This window comes from Acomys russatus, chromosome 3 (genome assembly GCF_903995435.1).
Source record: "Acomys russatus chromosome 3, mAcoRus1.1, whole genome shotgun sequence".
In the NCBI taxonomy this organism is placed as follows: domain Eukaryota; kingdom Metazoa; phylum Chordata; class Mammalia; order Rodentia; family Muridae; genus Acomys; species Acomys russatus.
In genome coordinates this window covers 64,286,923-64,306,952 of record NC_067139.1, presented here as the reverse complement: position 1 = coordinate 64,306,952, position 20,030 = coordinate 64,286,923, and the positions used below count along the sequence as shown (strand labels likewise).

Genomic DNA, 20,030 nt, shown 5'->3' with positions numbered 1-20,030 from the left:
CAGGCCCAAGGGACAAACTCATGCCAACAATCACATGGGAAATGAAACACAAATGCAAAAGTAAACAGGCTGAATTGGTTTCTGTTGGAGACACCCATTCCGTTCAACAGGGCTGAAAAATGTTCTGTCTCCTCAGCCCTCTCTCCTCTCTCTACACAAGGCTCCTGAGTTTCCCTAAGATCAATGAGCAGAAATCAGAATTAATTAATCCTCAGAAGATGGCCCAGAAACCTATGTTTGGGTGTGGGGATAAGGGAAGATAGGAAATGAGAAGCTGTCATCTCTTCCCAACAATGGGCCATGTCCACCTCTTGCCCCTGTAAGCAGCAGCATCTCCTCCAGGTCACTGTGATGCATGTGGAGACAGTCTCCTTTCCTGACTCTGTTACTTTACATCTCCATGTGGATGACTCACACTTTGAAGATACACTTTTAAAAAGAGATTGTTAGGCTTCCCCAGATCCTACTCACTAGTCCTTTATCCGACTGACTCCCATGATCCCTCTGTGTCTCAGGTATCCTTCGTGTTCTATCAAAGGCCCTCTGCTGACCCTTCCCACTCCCAGCACACTATTGGATGCTGCAGTGCTATCATGTACAGGCATCATAGTCCCTCCCACACTATTGTCTTCCTGGGAAGGGGCCATAGACTTCCTCATTCCATCCCAGTGCCTATTGAGGGCCCAGGAGGTGTAGAGAAAGACACAGAGAAAGTACGCAGCTGGTGCTTAGGAAGATGTAAGGAATAAATGCATATATGATGTCCTTACATCACAAGAAGAGATTTTCCCTCTATCCCAGCTGCCAAGGTCCCAAGGCTGCTGGAATTGTCTTGTTGTTTTGCCTACCTCTGGGAGAAGAGGTCTCTGTAGGGGCTGCCATGCTGCAGGGCAATCCCGTAGCCCTTGCTGCTGATGCTGTTGCCAATGACGGTCACTGAGCAGTCGTCATCTGTCAAGGCTGCATACTCCACCACTGCTACATCCCACAGAAAGGCGTAGTTCCCCTTCTTTGCCTGAAAGACCCAAATCACCATGAAGCCCAGCATGGCTATCCGGATATACAGTTTTAAGCATCGTGACACATCAATGGTCGGGTTCCAGGGACTCCTCTAAGTGGGTCCACGCACACTGCTCAACTAATTCTCCTAGCTTTTTTTTTTTTTTTTTTTTTTTTTTTTTTTTTTTTTTTGTAAATACGCCACCAATTTAAACCATTTGCCTTAGTAGACCCAACTGCAGTTCGTAGAGCAGGTGGAGAGGATGAGCTGGAGGTGGGTCACAGTGACACTGACAAGTACACTCACTCCTGGGGAGTACAGAGGTTAGCACTCAGGGGCTAATACTTTCAGAGCAGGGCTGTAGAGGGTGCATAATAGCACTGGAGACCAAGGAGACTGTGAAAGATCTTGTCCACTGACTTTTATTAAGAATCTGACTGCTAAGTCCTGCTGACCATGAACATGTCCATGGGTTCAGTGGCCCTGGGTGGCCATGATGGGATAACAAACAAAAGCACATGTCTAGAGCTTGCTATGCAGGGAAAGAGACCATTAAGGACAGGGGCCTGATGGTTCTGGTAGCAAACAAGGCTTCTGTCATCTGCCTTTAACTACATTTCCATGAGGATAAGTATATGCAGAAATACACACGCTCACACACATATGTGCCTTTTAATCTTTTTGTTGCGGGTGGGGAGGAGGGGTTGATACTAAATCTTGCTATGTGGCCTAGGCTGGCTTTAAATGTGACCCTCTTGCTCTAACAACAGCCCATTTCTAGCATCAGTGCTTCCATACAGAGTAGTGGTTGCAGATTCTTCCACTGGGAACCTAGCTGCATCCCTGGCTGAAGTCCTACCCCACAACCCCCACCACAGCAAACACTCAGTTCCGTCTTGGGCAAGGATTCTCACTTTGACTAGAATTTGGCCACTCAAGGAAGAATGTGAAGGGCTTTTCTTCTTCTAAGGAGGCATTGTGACATGGCTTTCTTAGAATACTGCATAGCATCCTTCATGTATCAAAGTGCCAAGTTTACACTCTCTGTTGAACCCACAGATGCTTCTTGCCTTGTTATCCCTCTCACTATGGCTCACACAGGATGCTGTAGAGCATAGGTGTAGGCTTGGTAACAGGGGCTGAAGCACCATAGGCAAAATGAAGCCAAGTTGGCAAGCTGTAGGCTTCTCAGTACTGTCCAGGGCATTGTTCCAGTTCTTGCCTTTGTTGGATTTTCATTTCCCCTAAGATTCTCCAAGAAGTAAATGGATGCTGGGGCAGGGAGGAATCAGGCTCTTGCTTCTTTGGATTATTGGGTTTTTTTTTTGGTGGGGAGATTAGGTATTGAGAAAGGATCTTATCATATAGCTCAGGCTGGTCTTGAAACATGATTATCCCACCTGAACCTCCCCAGAAGTGGGATTACAAGCATACAACACCACACCTAGCATGATTTTTTTTTTCAAGACCCTAAGTTCCCATGACCCAAGAGGTCTTATTTCTTCTGCAGATTCTTTCCATCAGAAATAGTTGTGGGCAGAATGTGACCTTCTGCACCAGGAATTGGCTTCTCACAGCTTTTAACATAACCTTGTAAGAAATGACATACACCTATGCCACCCATTGCCTGTCACCTGTGGGCATAATTCAAATATTCTATCAAGGCCTCACTCCTTAGCCAATCCAATCTCAGAAGTCTTAAGGGACTTTGACCCAGGTTGCAAAATTACACACATCTCTCTCCCTCCACAGAGGAAGATAACAGTCTTCGTAATTTTCACCCGCTGGCAAACATGTTTTCCCAGGAAAAGATATACATTTTCAACCTCTTAGTACCAAGTTTCTTTGCAAAATGTTGACTTATGACCTAATATTTGGCTTCAGTCAGACTAGGGAGCATTTCACATTCATGCTCGCAATTCAACATGACAATCAGACACGGCTATTTGTACGATTTCAAAAGGGCATGTCATGTTGAAGGAAGAATTAAGATCCAGCTTCCTTTCTACTTCTCGAGTGATGTTTCAAGAAGAAAAAAAAGAGAAATAAACTGGCTCATGTCAACTAGAATCTGACTCTAGAAAAGACCCTGCGGGCTTTCAGAGGCTACAGTCCTTGAAGCCACAGTCCATGAGCATGGGGTATGCATATTCAGGTAGGCAGGCCAAGCACTAGGGGAGGAGGAGGAAGCCCACACTTACAGCCTGTTGGGCTAAGTCCTGCAGTATGTAACATCCGAAGGCCACACAGGCAATGTCCCTGCCTCCACTCCATGCTACACACTACTAAGGCTTTTCCCAAGAAGTAAGAAGTTGCCTTCTTAAGCAGATGAGTGACCACAGATACTCAATGTCAACATTTGTAAACAGTGATCAAATTAACCTCTGCATTGTTTGCTTCAGGAACCTTGTGTTTAGGTCCCTAATCTACATGACAGTGTCATAGCAGGAGCAGTAGTAAAAGGCAATAGGACAGTGCTGTGACACGACCCAACTGCAAAGGGACAGGACAGATTTGGATCTCTCTGTACAACATATTCTTTTTTTTTTTCCTTTATTATTATTTTTTTCATTTTAAAAATTATTTTATTTTTGTTCATATACATTTATATTATTACACATATATACAATAGATTACCTATAGCAAGAAGAACTGTGACACAATCAGAAATTATATAAACGTTACATTCTTAGTGTTTTGGCTATTTGTATTTGACAGCTTTGAAGAAGACATCTTTCCTATGCATCTTGGTGCATCTAAATTTCTGAATGTAAATCAATCTCCATCACATATTGTCATTATCAACGTAGAATACCTATCTATACCTAAAAAAATATTAACCCCTAAACAATTAAGCTTCATTGTAAAACTAAGCTACCTGGTCTTCAACTCCCTCAGAGACTTGAGAAAGAGTAAACTTGATTATCTGAGTATGCTGGGAGTGCAGGTTAGCAGCTTTTCAAATGAAAAGATGAAGATGACAGAGACAGTTTTCTACCTGAATAGTCACCCAAAACTCTCTATAGCATTGGAAAATCTTCAGCCTTCTAGCCCAATATATCTGACAGACATATTTGTATAACATATTCTTAGCTAAAAACAAATGAACAAACAACAACAACAAAAACCAAACCAAAGTAGAACAAAACCAACCAATCATAACCCCTTTAGCCTTCATTCATGGTCCATGTCTCTTAGTCTCACACTGTGGCAATATCTCTACAAACTTTCAAGGCTATATGAGACCCAACTTATCTCCAATATGACTGTGCAACAAGAACATTTCAGAAGAAACTAAAAGAAATCAAAATGTTTAGAGAGATGGATCAGTCACTAAAATGTTTGTTGTGCACGCATGAGGACCTGAGTTCACATCCCTATAACTGATGTAAAATTTAAGATACAAGGGCAGCACCTCTAATCCCAGTGCTAGAGACATAAAGACAGGAGGCTCCAGTGCCTTGCTAGCCATCCCATCTAGCTCAATTGGTGAGTTCCTGTCAGTCAACTCTAGCTGACACACACACACACACACACAGACATACACACACGTCAAGACATTGACTCTAATCATAGCTCTGTCACCTTCTTGCAAATCTCCTACTTGATGCTTTGTAGAATGATCTTCAACTTTCCCTTTAAAAACCCAGAATACATTTTCTTGTAATGTCAGGAACATTTTTCATTGTTTGTTTTCTTCTAGACATAATTTCTGTGTAGCCCTGGCTGTCCTGGAACTCACTCTGTAGACCAGGCTGGCTTCAAACTCAGAGATCCACCTGCCTCTGCCGCCTAAGTGCTGGGATTAAAGGTGTGCACCACCACAGCCTAGATAGAACAAATTTTCTACATCCATGCTAATGATTATAAATCTATCTCCTCACTTAACGCTATTTGCATGAAGCTTGGTTTGATCATACTGGGGACATCAAACATTTCAAGTTTCTGAACCCCAGAAAAGCCGGACTCTTCTTCCTGCCCTTCCTTCCTTCCTTTGAATATTTGGTTTGAATGTAAAATGTCCCCCATAAGTGCATGTTTTAAACATTTATTTTAATAGCACCAGTTGTGCTATTTTGGGATACTCTGGAAGCTTTGCAAGATGGAGCCCTGATGGGGACAGAGGTTACCAGCAGGGAGCTTTTGAAGGTTATAACCAGGCCCTGGCTCTTGCTTTGCTCTTCACTTTCTGGCCTACTGTGATGTGAATGGCAAACACCACATGACTCCATCAGTGAGTTGAGGCACTCTGTCATTCTTCCCCTGCTACATAGAGCCAAACTCTTCTGAAACTGAGAGCTAGAATCATGTCCCTGCCTTCAGTTGCCTGTGTCAGATACTATAGTCACAGGAGTGTGAAAGTAACTAGCTCACTGAGCCAGTGTTTCTTCCACCGAATCTGCTCCCTGATTCAGCTCCCACTCTGGCCGCAGACTCTTTCAAGTCTCTGGTTTCTTTGGACAGTGTATCCATCACTCTCCCTCCAGTCTCCATGCCTGAAACTCCACTTCAGAAATCCCTCGCACTAGGATACAACACCAAGTCCTCATTGGCAGCAACTTCTTTCAATAAAGGATGTTTTTAGACTCCTGAGAAAATGAACGGACGTAGGAATTTAGCCTATTCACAACTGTGCACCATTCACATAGAAGGTGAGCCAAGTCACCTCCCTGTAGTGTCTCAGAGTCCCTACCCTAAATGTTCCAATGGATCATTGAACTCACTATTTTTATCACTTCCTGTTTTTACATCCTTCTGCCTGTGTCTCTCAGTGTGGTCCTTTCCGCACTTCCCAGGAGGCTGTGATGAATTGGAGAAGGTGGTGTCTGAGAGCAGGCTTGACATGCTGGGTGCTGCTTAGGAATAGTGTTGACATTATTTCATAATGCCTAAAAGATCAAAGTGAGACCAGAGCTTTTGTTCTGCCATTAAAACAAAACCAATCCAAAAACTTATCTCACCCTTTCCCTGGGATGAATTGCCTTTATCTGCCCGTCCTTTTACACTATCAAATGTTCTCTGAATTTCTAATTGCTGATTTACATGTATCACTCAGCTGCTGGGAAGCTGGGTGGCAGGCAAGGCTGCCAATGCACTCCGAGGTTCTTCCCGGCCTTGCCTCTGTGTAAAGCTCAGATGAGCATATGCAGACAGCTCCCAGTTTTTTGTAACCCTGGAAAGCACCTTAGGATTAGCTCTGGGGTCCTGAGACAATAGTCTAAGCTTCCTCTAAGTGCCATACAAGGAATTTGTAGTCTTTTTTTTTTTTTTTAAAGGAGCTATGGCAAAGCTAATATTGTCTTGCAATATAATGTAACTGCCTGTATAATATGATCTTTAATTAATAATGACCAATGTCAGTAAAAGTATTATAAAATGGGATTATCTTTCATAGTCACTAGCACCAGAGGATGACACTGTACTTTGGAAAGTAATGTAGCACCATATAATGTGGACATTTGAAGTAGCATATCTTTTATCCTGGCAAATTGGAATTTAACCTAAAAAACAACTCAAGTATATCTATAAGACATGAGAAATAGTCAAAGTTGACACTAAAACAAATGTGAATATTTTAACTATTCAATGTCAGGGAAAACACTTAATAAATGATGGTTCACGAATACATCAGTGCAATACACAGTAATTTGAAGACTGAAGGAAAACTGTACTCACAACTCTGAAAGTCTTGAGATTATTTTCCTCAAATCTTAACCTGCTTCTAAATATTTTGCTTGACTTTTTTCTACTTCTTTCTAATATACAAAACTGACCAATTAATGAGGAAAAATAGCAATCATTGGCACAAGCCTGAAAGACATATACATGAGGCTGTTAGGGGAAGGAAGCAGAATCGCTTTGGCAATCAGTAAGTCCAATAAAGTCAAGGGCACGTGAGGTTCAAGTCATCAGAATGCCAAACAATAGCAGGTAGAAGACTTGCCGGTGTTTCCCCTGGGAATTATCTTAGCAGATAGAATCCAGCTCTTCTTCCCAGAGGTCCACTCTTTTCCCAAACTACCTACAAGCCCGAAGGCTGTAACTGGGAACAGAGACAAGGGGTAGTCTGGATCAGCCCTTAACACATCCTTCCTAACATTTCTCATAGCATGGTTAGTGCCTATTGTTGAAGAAGGTCAGGCATCATAGACACAGCCACAACTGAGCTGCAGCATGGTGACTGGTAATAAAATGAGACTGCATTGCCAGCCATTGCTCCATTACCTCTATCCTTCCTGAAGCTCACTCAGAAAACAAGCTTTGAGAGCCATCCTCTTGGAGAAAAGAATGCCATTCCATTCTTCTGTTCCATCCTAACTGTGTAGAGAAGAGCGAAAGCAACCACAACGCTGTTCCAAACAAGCAAAGATGATAGTGCTGCCAACGTCAGTTACAAATGCAAGTGGAATGAGGGTTGAAGGAAGCTGGGCACCTGTAGTGCCAGAAGCAAGCTGCTAGGCGCCAGGACTTAGAAGTCCAATCTCTTTCAGCCATAGAATTATTCTCAAGGGCAGAACCTGCATCTCCTTTCATAGATGAAGTGACCAGTGCTCTAGAAAAGAAAGCTTCTTTTCCCCAACAAATGAAACATGAAGCCCACCAACCTGTGTTCCAACTCTCTCAAAAGACATCTTTGCTTTCTTTGGCCTGATTGAACTCATGAAAGAAGATTGTGGAAAAAATGCCCTGGGCCTATGCCTTTGGACCATTTCCTGGGGAGAATGCTAGTTACAGTTCATGTGAATGACTATGCATGGTTTTCTCCAGCTTTGCAGATGAAGATGCTTCACAGAACTCTTCCCATTGTAGGGAATAGAAAGACATGACATGGGTGGGTGCTGCCACTAGGGATTCTTTGGACATCTGATGTATCTTCATTTGCATTAGCCATCCATGGAACATGCTCCCTGCCTCTTCTTGCATCCTCTCTTCAGGCAGAGCTTGGATTTTTCACAGATCTAAAGACTTAGCATTACAGCCATATTCACACAATGGAGATGCATTGCCAGGCACAGCCTGAACCCTGGCTGCTGCTCTACCTGCATCATGCACAGTGCCAAGTCACAAGAGGCACCAGGAAAACCCAGAGACCATCTGCAGAGAAAAGGACAATTTTACAGCTTGCTGGTAGGAGTGTGGGCTGTCACGATATTTCTGGGATGGCAATTTGGTGAGGAGAATTGCATGCTTTTCAAATCTGCATATGCAGCAGTTCACCCCTTTGGGATTTATTCCATAGAATTACTTGTTTGCTAAAAAGATGTTTGTATATATATAAAAAAAAATCAGAACAATACTGTTAAACCATCAAGAAGCTGGAAATTAAATGCCTAACACTTAAGAATCAGGTAGGTAAATGGTAGCATTAAATGGTGAAATATTATCTTTCGGGTAATATAGTGCTTTAAAGAGCACTGATTGCTGAGAGAGGTGGGGGGCCGCCCCAGGCATGTATTAGCTTGAGCTTCTGAGTCTAAGTGTACAGATTGAATGCCAGGTGCATGGCTTGACAGCTGTGTGAGTGCAGATAAGTTGATTAACACCCCTGGGCCTTAGTTCCACTGCATTTAAAATGGACAGAGCTCGAATGAGAATTAAATACTTCAATATATATTATATGCTGAGGGCTTTCCTAAATACTTTACAACTAATATTAGAATATTTAGTAAAAAAAAAAACCAGCTTGTTACAATGGATATCTCTTTTCAGTGATTATGGCAAAGGACCGTATTTATGAAGAGTCAAATCTAGGACCGTAAACTAACAATGGCCATTACTGGAGAATGCTTAAGGCTTTTTTCCCCCCTGTTGTCCATGTTTCTGCAATGCAGCAAACTTTTCTTTTGTGATTACAGGCATCTAAGAGGGCAGTTTTTAGAAATTCAGTCTTATACAGAACTCTATGCAGAGAAAAGAGCACAGTGCCAGAGGAAGGCCCTCCCGTTGCATCCAGCTCTAAAGTGAACCTACATTCTCAAGAGCTGACTGCTTCCTAAGAGACCTGCCATTGTGTTGCATTGCAGAGTGCAGACCACTATTGCTGGAACAGAGTAAGGGCTTAACACCTGCTCTTCCTCCTTCTCCTTCCATTCATTCCTGCAGGAGATAGCAGACAATTTCATCCGCTGGGATTGATAAAGCTTTCTTCCCATTCTCAACCTACCAGTCACCTGTCAATGCCATCAAGTTGGCAACACACCTTCAGTGTGTGTGTGTGTGTGTGTGTGTGTGTAGAACTTTTGTATGAATATGTGTGCATTCAAGTATGTGAGGATTGTGTGTGTACATGTTTTAGTGAGGGGAATGTACAGCAGTGTATAAAAGTTTGCATATATATTGGAATGTATGTATGAGTGTATGTACATGTAAGAATATGTGTCAAAATGTATATCTATGTGAGTGCATTGTGAAAATTGTTTAAGTGTGTAAATGTGTGTAAATGGGATATTTATGTTGTTATATATGTGGAAATGTATGTGTATATTAAGGTATATGGGTACATGTGTGGCTCTGTGTGTGTGTGTGTGTGTGTGTGAGTGTGTGTGTGTGTGTCACATGAATGTGTGAAGGTGTATAACTGCATATGAAAGTAAGAATTGTGTAGGAATGCAGATGATGTGTGTGAAAATGTAATTGTGCATATGTGTGTATGCATAAATAGGAGTGTGTGTGTGTGTGTGTGTGTGTGTGTGTGTGTGTGAGAAAGAGAGAGAAAGAAGAAAAGGAGTACGATTAGAAGCATCCAAACTCCCATGGAGGTGGCAGAGGAATTCAGGTAGCCAAGTACATGGAGAATCATGAGAGGCTAGAGGGCCATTTCCTTTCCTCTGGAAATGATGAGCCTTTCCTTCTGATCTTTCAGAATAAGGAAGAAGTCATCTTAAATGTCATAAAAACATACAATGGTGGGAGGATGTTCACAAAGCCCAACTAAGGAAGCAGCAGGGAGTATGCTCTCTAAGAAATGCAAGACAAAGACCTTTACCTCGCTTGGACCCAGAGCCAGCAGAAGGAAAAGACCAGAGCGTGCTCAGTGGGAGGGAGGGAGATCAACGCTGGGCTCCACACTCCTGCCTTAAATACTGTTGTCTGAAACTATCCGGAGGGTGCCAAGTCAGTTTGTCCTGTCTTCATAGCAGAGTGAACAGGATAGAGCTTGGCAAAGATCCCACAACCAAAGGGGCAGCAATGCAGGGCATGTTCTCAGCGCATGGCCATGAGTACAAGGAAGGCTACTTTGCAATTTGGTCTCGGTGGTCAGACTGAGCTTGCCCATTCCCTAGTACAGAAGACAGAATGAGTGGGCATGTCTCAGAGCTACAGCCATGGAAAGGAGCGCCGGCCAGTCATGGGGTAGTATTTCTGCCAGTGACCGTCCTTCCTCTGATTGTACCCATGTGTTCTGAGTAACACCAATAACAGTAAAGAACACAAGTGGTAGAGAGAGGAGCAGGTGACTGTGCATTTCAATAGAGGACTCTTTTGGAGCCTTTAATTTTCTTTAAACTCCTCCTGTAAAAAAAAAAAAAAAAAAAAAAAAAAACCTTAGTGTAGGTATTTGTGAAAGGATTTGGGCACAGCTGGCAACACCATGCTGTGGCACCTCCCGCCAGCCACATGAGCTCTATGAGTTAGTGGTGTGACACAGAGGGCAAGGATAGCACAGTCCCCTCGCATACCTATCACAGGTAGAGTCAACCTGGGAAGTAAGTGGAGCAAATGTTAGCACAGTGCCCTCGCGATCATGATAATCATCGCCAGTGTTACAGCATTAAGTTTGGGTCTTGATTAAAACACAATTGCCTTGGGATAAATAACACTTGAAATTGTCCTCCATCATCAGCCTGGTAAATTAGAAAGAGTGTTAGACTGGGTTACAGTCTCAACTCAATTACAGACTCATTATCAATTTATGAAAGCACAGAAGCTCAGATGGCCTTTAAGGTCTTCTTCAGCTTCAGCTTCTTCCAAGTCCACTTCCAAAAAGTGCCTTTTGTAGGCCTGCAGCATCAGCACTGACAGAGAACTCGTGAGATTTAAATATATCAATCACTCAATCAATGAATCCATTTTGATCCCTCTTAAAGAAGACAGAAAGACAGAGAACATTGCAGCCTTGTACTTGGGGCACTAAACAGAGAAAGAAAGATCATGGGTTAGAGGGACCACTTTAAAGGAAAATCACACTGGGTATCTTATTCTAGCAAAGTTCTCTGCTTAGTTCTTTCCCATTCATTCTCTTATTACAGAGTTAGAATAAAATCCTATGATACAACTGTCTATGTTTCATCAAGAAAAATGAGGCTTAGAAACACCTGTTCCCAAAAGTCAGAGAATCTACTGTTATCAGAGATTGAATCTCTCCCTGGATTTGCACTAACAGTAGCCTTCCTTTCATCCACTTCGAGATTTAACACTAGAAGCCTCAGAGGGCCACACAGAATCCCTCAGATAGTAGGCTGTGTTCTGGTGTTTCCTCCACTTCACCGCCAGATCCTGAGCAAAATTTTATTAGTGACATCTGTTGACCAAATTTGATCCTAAGCTGTATTCACTTTTGTTTCTCTTGAGAGATAGTTTATTTATAAACAAAGAAAAGGTTCACCACATTTCCAAAAGAAGATGCAGTTTTTAAACAAAGGCAAAAGAAAACCTCTAACACAGAAGAATCAATGGCCCCTTCCCTAAAATCTAAACTTGTATACTGTCATCAAAGCTGGCTGTGGGGGCATAACCAAGTTTCTCAGCAGGGAAGGAGGACACATTGATTTCCAATGATTTGTCAACATTTTGAATTGTCCAAAGACCATGATGGATAACAATCTAATCTGCACTATTCCATGGGAAAAATAAAGAGTGATCCAAAAAATAAGATAAAGTGGGCTTGCCTAGATGCAAAATAGATTGCAAAAATAATATAATTTCTAAAGCACTGTGAACAGAGTTACTCTAGATTAGTGAACACTACGGCTCCCACAAAAAATAAATGGGTTATCAAATGATAATCTGCATCAGGCATGGGTTACCTTCTCAATTATTAGTTAGAGGAGCCTCTAGAGGCATTAAAAATAATACGAGTTATAGCTATTGCTTTATATTGTCCATACTAGGCACTAACTAGGTACTAAGACTGTATGGCTGGAGGCAGCACACACTCTGGTTACAAGACACAAAGAAATCCATCTCTAAATAATCCTACTGGCTAATTTTCAAAGTGTAGAAAGTGCTATGCTGGCTATTGGAGAAGAAGAGATATCAATGGTCTAATCAAGTGCTGGATGCCGCATGCTGCAATATTGACCTGGGAGGCAAGATGTGCCCACTGATGCATAAGTGGCAAGCCACTGCTCTGTGGAAAGAAATTCATAAATGTGGTGAAAAGCCAAGGCTAGAAAAATCAGGGGCACTTGGAGAGCTCATTGATGCTGACTGTTCTAAGTGACTGTGAATGCCCAGCCATAGGCAGGAGTTCTGTATTTATCCCTTCCCTACAAGGGCAGGAAAGATCTCTGAGGAGGAGACAGAAAGACTGTAAGACTACAATAAAACTCTTGCCTCTGGACATGACATATGGCTCTTGCACAAAGGAACCCACAGTGGCTTTGGGTACTTGCTTAAGACCTACACAAGATCAAGCTAATGAAAATTCCCAGCACAGACTGAGGAGGGCCTCTCCAGTCCCTATGCCTGCCTGAGAATTACTGGAAGGTGATGGCTGCAGGGAAAGGAGGCACTACTTTTCATTAGGAGTGTGGCCGCTGGTGGGTTCCCATGCTGGTCTATAGACAAGCAATGCTACCTGGTGGTTCAAGTAAGTAAGTAAGTAAGTAAATAAATAAATAAATAAATAAGGAAGCTACGAAGAAGCTGGGAGAGAGATATGATGGACAGATGGAGGTCCTGAGAAGAGTTATAAAAGACAGTCAGGAATGAGTACAATAAAGATATACCTTATCAATCTGTCACCCAGCCTTATCCCCCACATCCTTCTCCAGGAGTCTAGCTGGATGAGTCTCCCTGACCCTCCTCATACACATGCCCTTCCCAGTCCTCACAAACTAGGCTCAGGTCCCATATCCAGTCTCCTGGCTTTGTCTGGCTGCCATGCCTGTGCCCCAGTCAACTTCTAGTGATCCTCAAATACCCACATTACCTGCTACCGATATGCAGGCCCTTCCTGCATCTAACCTGCAGCTCAGTGATGTCCTTCTCCAGGGTCCAGTCCAGTGAGTCGGCCTGACCCAGCCCTCTATGCACCTTCTCTAGTCCATCAGATCTAACTTGGGTACCACATCCAGTGTGCTAGTCTAGTGATGCCACAGCTTCCTGCATTGCAACAAATCTCTAGACTTCCTCCAGGGCCCACTCTGTCTATCCCTTAACCCACAGGACATTCCCATACCACATGCAACCTTTCAGTCCACCCAGATCTACCCCACACTCCACACTTGGACCAGGAGGCATATCCTGTACATCAGCCCAGGTCCCTATGTTTAACTGACTTCATTCCTCCCAAGTTGTTTCCAATATCTGAGCCCTCTCTTCTCCACACTCTCTCTTATACCACAAACTGCTTTGTCCACATGAGACTTAGGACTAACCACATGACCATATCTCATTGGGAAATACACACACACACACACACACACACACACACACACACACACACATACACACCATGAAATATCAAACCAGCACCTTCTCTCCAAAACCTACCAGTCCTGTAGACATGTTTGACAAGGAGAACATCATTAATAAACCTCCAGATACAGAATTTAAAAAAAAAAATCATAAACTTAATCAAACAGTTCAGGGAATTTAAAGAACACACACACCAAACAAACAAACAAACAAATAAACCCAGATTAATGGAATTAAGGAGAAAGAACTTATGGAGAATAAACACCTAAGTGATGCTCAAGAAAACTAAAACATAAAGTTGAGGAAGATACTCCAGGACTTGAGAACAAAATTCAATAAACATATAGAAATACTGAAGAAAACTCAAGCTTAAATGAAGATGGAATTGAAACCCCAATAGAAACTCAAAAGAAAGCCTTACATGTAGAATAAATCAAGCAGAAGATAGAATATCAGAACTCAGTAATAGAGTGGAGGATCTAGACAAAATAAGCAAATAAAATGAATAAAAAATTAAAAATACAGGAAAGGAATAATATAAAAAATGTGGAACACCATGAAAAAAAAAAGCCTTTGAGTTATAGGCATAAATGAGGAAGAAGAATCCCAAGTCATTGGTATAGGCCAGAAATTCAAAAAGATCATAGAAGAAAACTTCTCCAAGCTAAGGAAAAACACAACCACATAGACATATGAAACACAGAACACCAAATAGGTAAGACTAGAAAGGCAAAACCCCATGGTATAACAGAGTATAAATATTAAGTGTACAGAGCAAATAAACAGTGTAGAAAGCTGCAAGAAAATAAAGCATGTTACATAAGGAGGGAACCCACAGATTAATAGCTGGTTTCACAATAAAAAATTGAAAGCCTAGGTAGCCTAGACTGATATACCAGCCAAAGTAGAATTGAGGGGGGAAAATGCTTTCACAATATAAAAGGCCAAAAAGCACATTCATATTCAACAAAACAAACCTAAATAAAATACAGGAAACATTATTTCTTTTTTGTTTGTTTATTTTGTTTTGTTTTTGTTTTTTCGAGACAGGGTTTCTCTGTGTCACCATGGCTGTCCTGGACTCACTTTGTAGACCAGGCTGGCCTCGAACTCACAGAGATCTGCCTGCCTCTGCCTCCTAAGTGCTGGGATTACAAGCGTGAGCCATGTCATCCAACTCGAAAACAGCATTGCTTCTGAAGAAAGGAATGAACATAGTTGAGAGACCCACAGAAAAAAAATAAAAATAAAAAGGCCATAAGGATTAAAACAAAAACTACCACCAAGGACACAAACAATACTACCAAAAATCAACAACACAATGATGCAATTAACACACACATATTTTATATTAACTCTAAATATCAATGGCTTCAATTCCCCAATCAAAAGACACATGTGGTCTGACTCAGTGGATTAAGAAACAAAATCCATCTGGCTGTTATCTCCAAGAAACATGTTTTATTTTTAAAGATAGGCACTACCTTAGAGAAAAAGAACGGGCAAAAGTATTACAGGCAAATAGGACCAAGAACCAAGTAGGTGTCACTGCCCTACTATCTGATAAAAATATTTTATCCCTCTGATAAAAAATAGACTTCAAAGTAAAACTAATCAGAAAAGATACAGATGTTTCATTCTAATAAAGGGAACAGTTAACCAAAAAGGCATTCCTGTCCATCCTAAACATACATGGGTCAAATCTAGTGTCCCCAATTTCATATTTAAAAAAATACTGGATTTTAAAAGCACAGACTACCATCCGCCCATTAATAGTAAGTGATTCCACTCCCCTGCCCCCCAACAGAGAAACAGAAAAGTCCATCTGGGCAAAAAATAGAGGATTAATCGACATCATTTATCAAATAGACCATATATTCTGTTTCCACCAAAACACCAAGGAATACATACATACATACATACATACATACATACATACATACATACATACTCTACTCAAGAATAAACAGAAGCTTTCCTAGAATGAACCACATGCTGAGACACAAGGCAAATCTTTATAAGTTCAAAAAGACTCAAACAACTACTTTTATCCTAGTCTATCTGATTACAATGTAACAAAACTTAAAGTTGAGAGCAAACAAGTCTCTAGTAAATACATAAACCCATGGATATTTAAAAACTTACTACTGAATGATGACTGTGTCAAAATATAAAACACAAAGGAAATAAAAATTGTCTTAAATCAAAATGAAAACACAACACAACAAAACCTATGAGACACGTTGAAAGCAGCCTTATGAGGGAAATGTACAGCTCTAAGTGCCATATTTAAAAAATAATCAGAAAAAAACACAGATAAGTGACAAAATGATGCAATTTAGAAATTTGAAAAAAAAAAAAAAAGAATGAACCAAATCCAAACACACTCAATGGCAAGAAATAATAAAAATCTGAACAAAAATCAATGAAATAGAAACAAAGAATCAACAAATGTAAGAGCTGAGACTTCGAGAAGATAAACAAGATTGACAGATCTTTGACATACCTAGCCAAAAGAAAGAGAAGACTCATACTAAAAGAAATCAGAAATGAACAGGGTAATGCTTCATTCTAATGAAAGGAACAGTCAACAAAAAATAAAACAAAGAACTTACCTGAAACATATATGTGCCAAACACTAGTGTATCCAATTTTATTTTTTAAAAAGGTACTACTGAATTTAAAAGCACAGATTAACATCACCCCATCAATCAATAGTAAATAGAAATAACACATACCAAAGAAATTTATAACAAAGTGTGAGAATATCTTAAAACCTTTACTCCATTAATAGAAAAGAACCTGAAAGAAATGGATGAATTTCTAGATTCAGCCAAACCACCAAAACTAAACCAAGAAGCCAACAGCCTAAATAGACCCATAATAAGATCAAAAGAGTAATAAAAAGCTTTCAAGCTTTAAAAAGAAGACCAGAGTCAGATGGATTTGGCCAGAAAAGTTCTAGAAATGATAAATTCAGCCATGAGTCAGGCTACAGAGTAAACTTGCACAAACTACACACTAACAACAAACATACAGTGAAAGAGATCATTGGCACACACCCATTCACAATAGCCTCAAAGAAAGTCAAAAGTATAGGACTAAACTTAACCAACAAAGTGAAGAAAAGCTACAATGAAAATGTTAAACCTTTAGGAAAGAGGTAAAGACACAAGAAAATGGAAAGACAGTCCATGCTCATGGATTCACAGAACTAATATTGTGAAAATGATTTTACCAAAAGCTGCTAACAGATCCAACCCAGAACCAATCAAAATCCCCATCACATCCTTTTCAGAAACAGAAAATACTATGTTAAAATTCAGATGACACTACAAAAGACCCTGGACAGGAAAAAACAATCCCAAACAAAGAGAACAAATCTGAAAGGATTAACAGTCTCGATCTCAAGATATATTACAGAGTCTTAGTCATAAAAACAATACAGTACTGGTGCAAAAACAGATAACCAATGGAAAAGACCTAAATATGGATACACATAATGTCAGGATGTTATGTTATACAAAGACATCAAAAAATGTGAACTAGAGAAAATAAAGCACCTTTAACAAATGGTGCTGGGAAAACTGTATGTATAAGTACAAAAGAATGAAAATAGATATATATCTAACACTTTTAACATAAGACAACTCCAAATGTATCAAAGAGCTAAACATGAAACCTGAAACACTGAAACTGCTAGAAGAAAGCATAAGCAGTTCCTTACATGATATAGGCCTAGAATAGAATTTTCTGATTAGTATATTTGCCCAAGAATTAGAGCCAATGATTGACAAGTGGGTCTTCATAAAACTAAAAACCTTCAGCACAGCTAAAGAAATCATTAGCAAGGCAAAGAGAAAATCCAAATAATGAGAGAGATTTTATCTTACAGAGGATCAATATCCAGAATATATAAATAACTCAAAAAACAAAGAATCAACAATAAAAATGACTCATTAAAAAAATGGTATGATGCTTGAACAGAAAATTCTCAAAAGAAGAAAAAAATGGCTAGCCATAAATAATAGAAAGTATTTTCGGGCAACACTAACCAAGAAAGTCAAAGAGCTGTGTAAGAAGAACTTCAAGTATCCGAAGAAAGAAACTGAAGAACACATAAGAAGATAGGATGATGTCGAAAGCTTACGATCAGTAATTAACATAGTAAACATAGCCATTTTAACAAAAGCAATCTACAGATTCAATGCAATCCCTATCAAAATATCAACACAATTCTTTACAGACCTTGAAAGAACAATTCTAAAGTTTATATGGAAAAACAACAACAACAAAAAAGCCAGAATAGATAAAATGATCCTACACAACAAAAGAACTTCTGGAGGTATCTCCATCCCTGACTTCAAGCTATACTACAAGGCAATAGTAATGAAAAGTATGTGCTATTGGCATAGAAATAGATTAGTTGATCAATGAAATCAAACCAAAGATCCAGAAATAAACCCATATACATATGAACACTTGATTTTTGATGAAGGAGCCAAAACTATACAATGGGGGAAAAAAAGGTATCAGAGGTAGTGGTTGAAGAGAGGGAAGAAGGTAGGAGAGGGGACACAGTGAGATGTGAGGGTGCAGAGCAGACCTGGGGAGAGCAGGGAGTCCGTGGGTAGCAGAAGGACAAAAGGCCTGTAGAGAAAAGAGAAACGGTCAGTGGGGGCATCTCTGTGACAAGCTAGAGACCTAAGTCTGGGTAGGCTCCCAGAGGGATATGAGAGGGACTCTAGCAGAGACTCCTAGTAGCAGGGGTCATAGAGACTGAAGAGGACACCCTCTGACTAGATGAGTCTCCTGGTAGAAGGAGGGGATCACCAACCCACCCACAAAAACTTCAACTCAAAACTCACCCTGCCTACAAGATGCTCAGGGGTAAAGATAGAGCAGATTGGGGGGATATCTAACTGACCCCTGGCCCAACCCAAGACTCAGCCCATGGGAAAGAACCAACCCCTGACACTACTAATGATATTCTGCTTTGCTTGCGGACAGGAGTCTAGCAGAATTGTCCTTTTGAGAGGCTCCATGCAGAAGTACCTCAAAATAGATGTTGAGACTCACAGCCATAAATTGAGCAATATGTAGGGAGCCTTGTGGAAAAGCTAGGGGTGAGGAGAGGGAGAGAAAGATCTGGAAGTGACAGGAGCTTCACAAGAAGACTAACAAAGCCAACTAACCAGGGTCCAGAGGGGCTTGCTGAGACTAAAGCACCAACCAAGGAACTTTCCTGAACTGGACCTAGGCCTCTTGCAAAGATGTAGCTGATGGTCAGCTCATGATTCATGTGGGTCCCCCAGTTAGGGGAGCAGGAGCTGTCTCTAATATGGACTCTCTTCCTAGCTCTTCAATCACTTTCCCCTGACAGACTTACCTTGCCATGCCCAGGAGAAGAGGAAAAGCTCCAGCCTAATAGGACTTAATGGCTGAGGTGAATGCGAAAGGGGGCTCCCCTTTTCTGAGGAATAGGGGAAGGGGATGAGGGAGAGGGAAGTAAGGAGGGATGAGGCTACAACCAGACTGTACAGTGAATAAATAAGTAAATTAATTAATTTTAAAAAAATCAAATATCTCAAAAAAATGTTCATCATCCCTAGCAACTATGGAAATGTGAATCAAAAACAACTTTTGAGATTTTATCTTACCACAGTAACAATGACAAAGATCAACAAGACAACTAAGAACAAATGCTGGAGGAGAGTGAGGAAAAACGATTCCTGATTTACTCTTGGCGGGACTGAAAAATGTTGCAGCCGTTATGGAAACCAGCATGACATGTTCTCAAAACACTAAAAGTAAATCTACCATATGACCTAGCTATACCACCACTTGGCATTTGCCCAAAGGACTCCACATCCTACTCCACAGATGCCTGTTCAGCCATGTTCACTGCTGCCTTGTTAACAACAGCTAGGAAAAAAAAAAACAACCTAAATATTTTTCAACTGATAAATAGATAAGGAAAATGTCACACGCGCGCGCACACACACACACACACTTCACACAAATCCATGTATGAATATACACATAGAGATTAAATGGCATTTTCTCATCTGAGCTGAAAAATATCAAAGACCATCTATCAAAAACCCCAATACCAGGCAAGAGAAGCCTTTCTCTGAGCTATTAGTCAGCATTGGCCAAGAAACTCCACAAACATTACAAGCCACTAGAATGGCATTTGACTGCCTTCCAGAAGTTGCTAAAGTCACCATGCACTTCGGACACGGAGCCCAGAGGCCCCTGAGCTGGAACTGATGTGGAAGCCCTCTCCCTAAGGACTAGCTTTATGGTACAGAAGGTACCATGCAGGCTTCCAAAGGAGGAAGGCAACCAGCAGCTCTACCCAGCTGTGATGTCTATAAACCACGAT

At 40.9% G+C, this 20,030-nt stretch overlaps 1 protein-coding gene across 2 annotated transcripts in view; it reads right to left on the bottom strand.

Annotated features, from left to right (window-relative positions):
• Grid1 (glutamate ionotropic receptor delta type subunit 1) overlaps nt 1-20,030 on the bottom strand; it is a 735,616-nt gene that overhangs the window by 15,291 nt on the left and 700,295 nt on the right. For both annotated transcript variants that reach the window (XM_051142026.1, XM_051142032.1), the window contains exon 14: nt 849-1,015. In XM_051142026.1, coding sequence (XP_050997983.1) covers nt 849-1,015 — 167 coding nt within the window. The remainder of the gene's footprint in view (nt 1-848; nt 1,016-20,030) is intronic.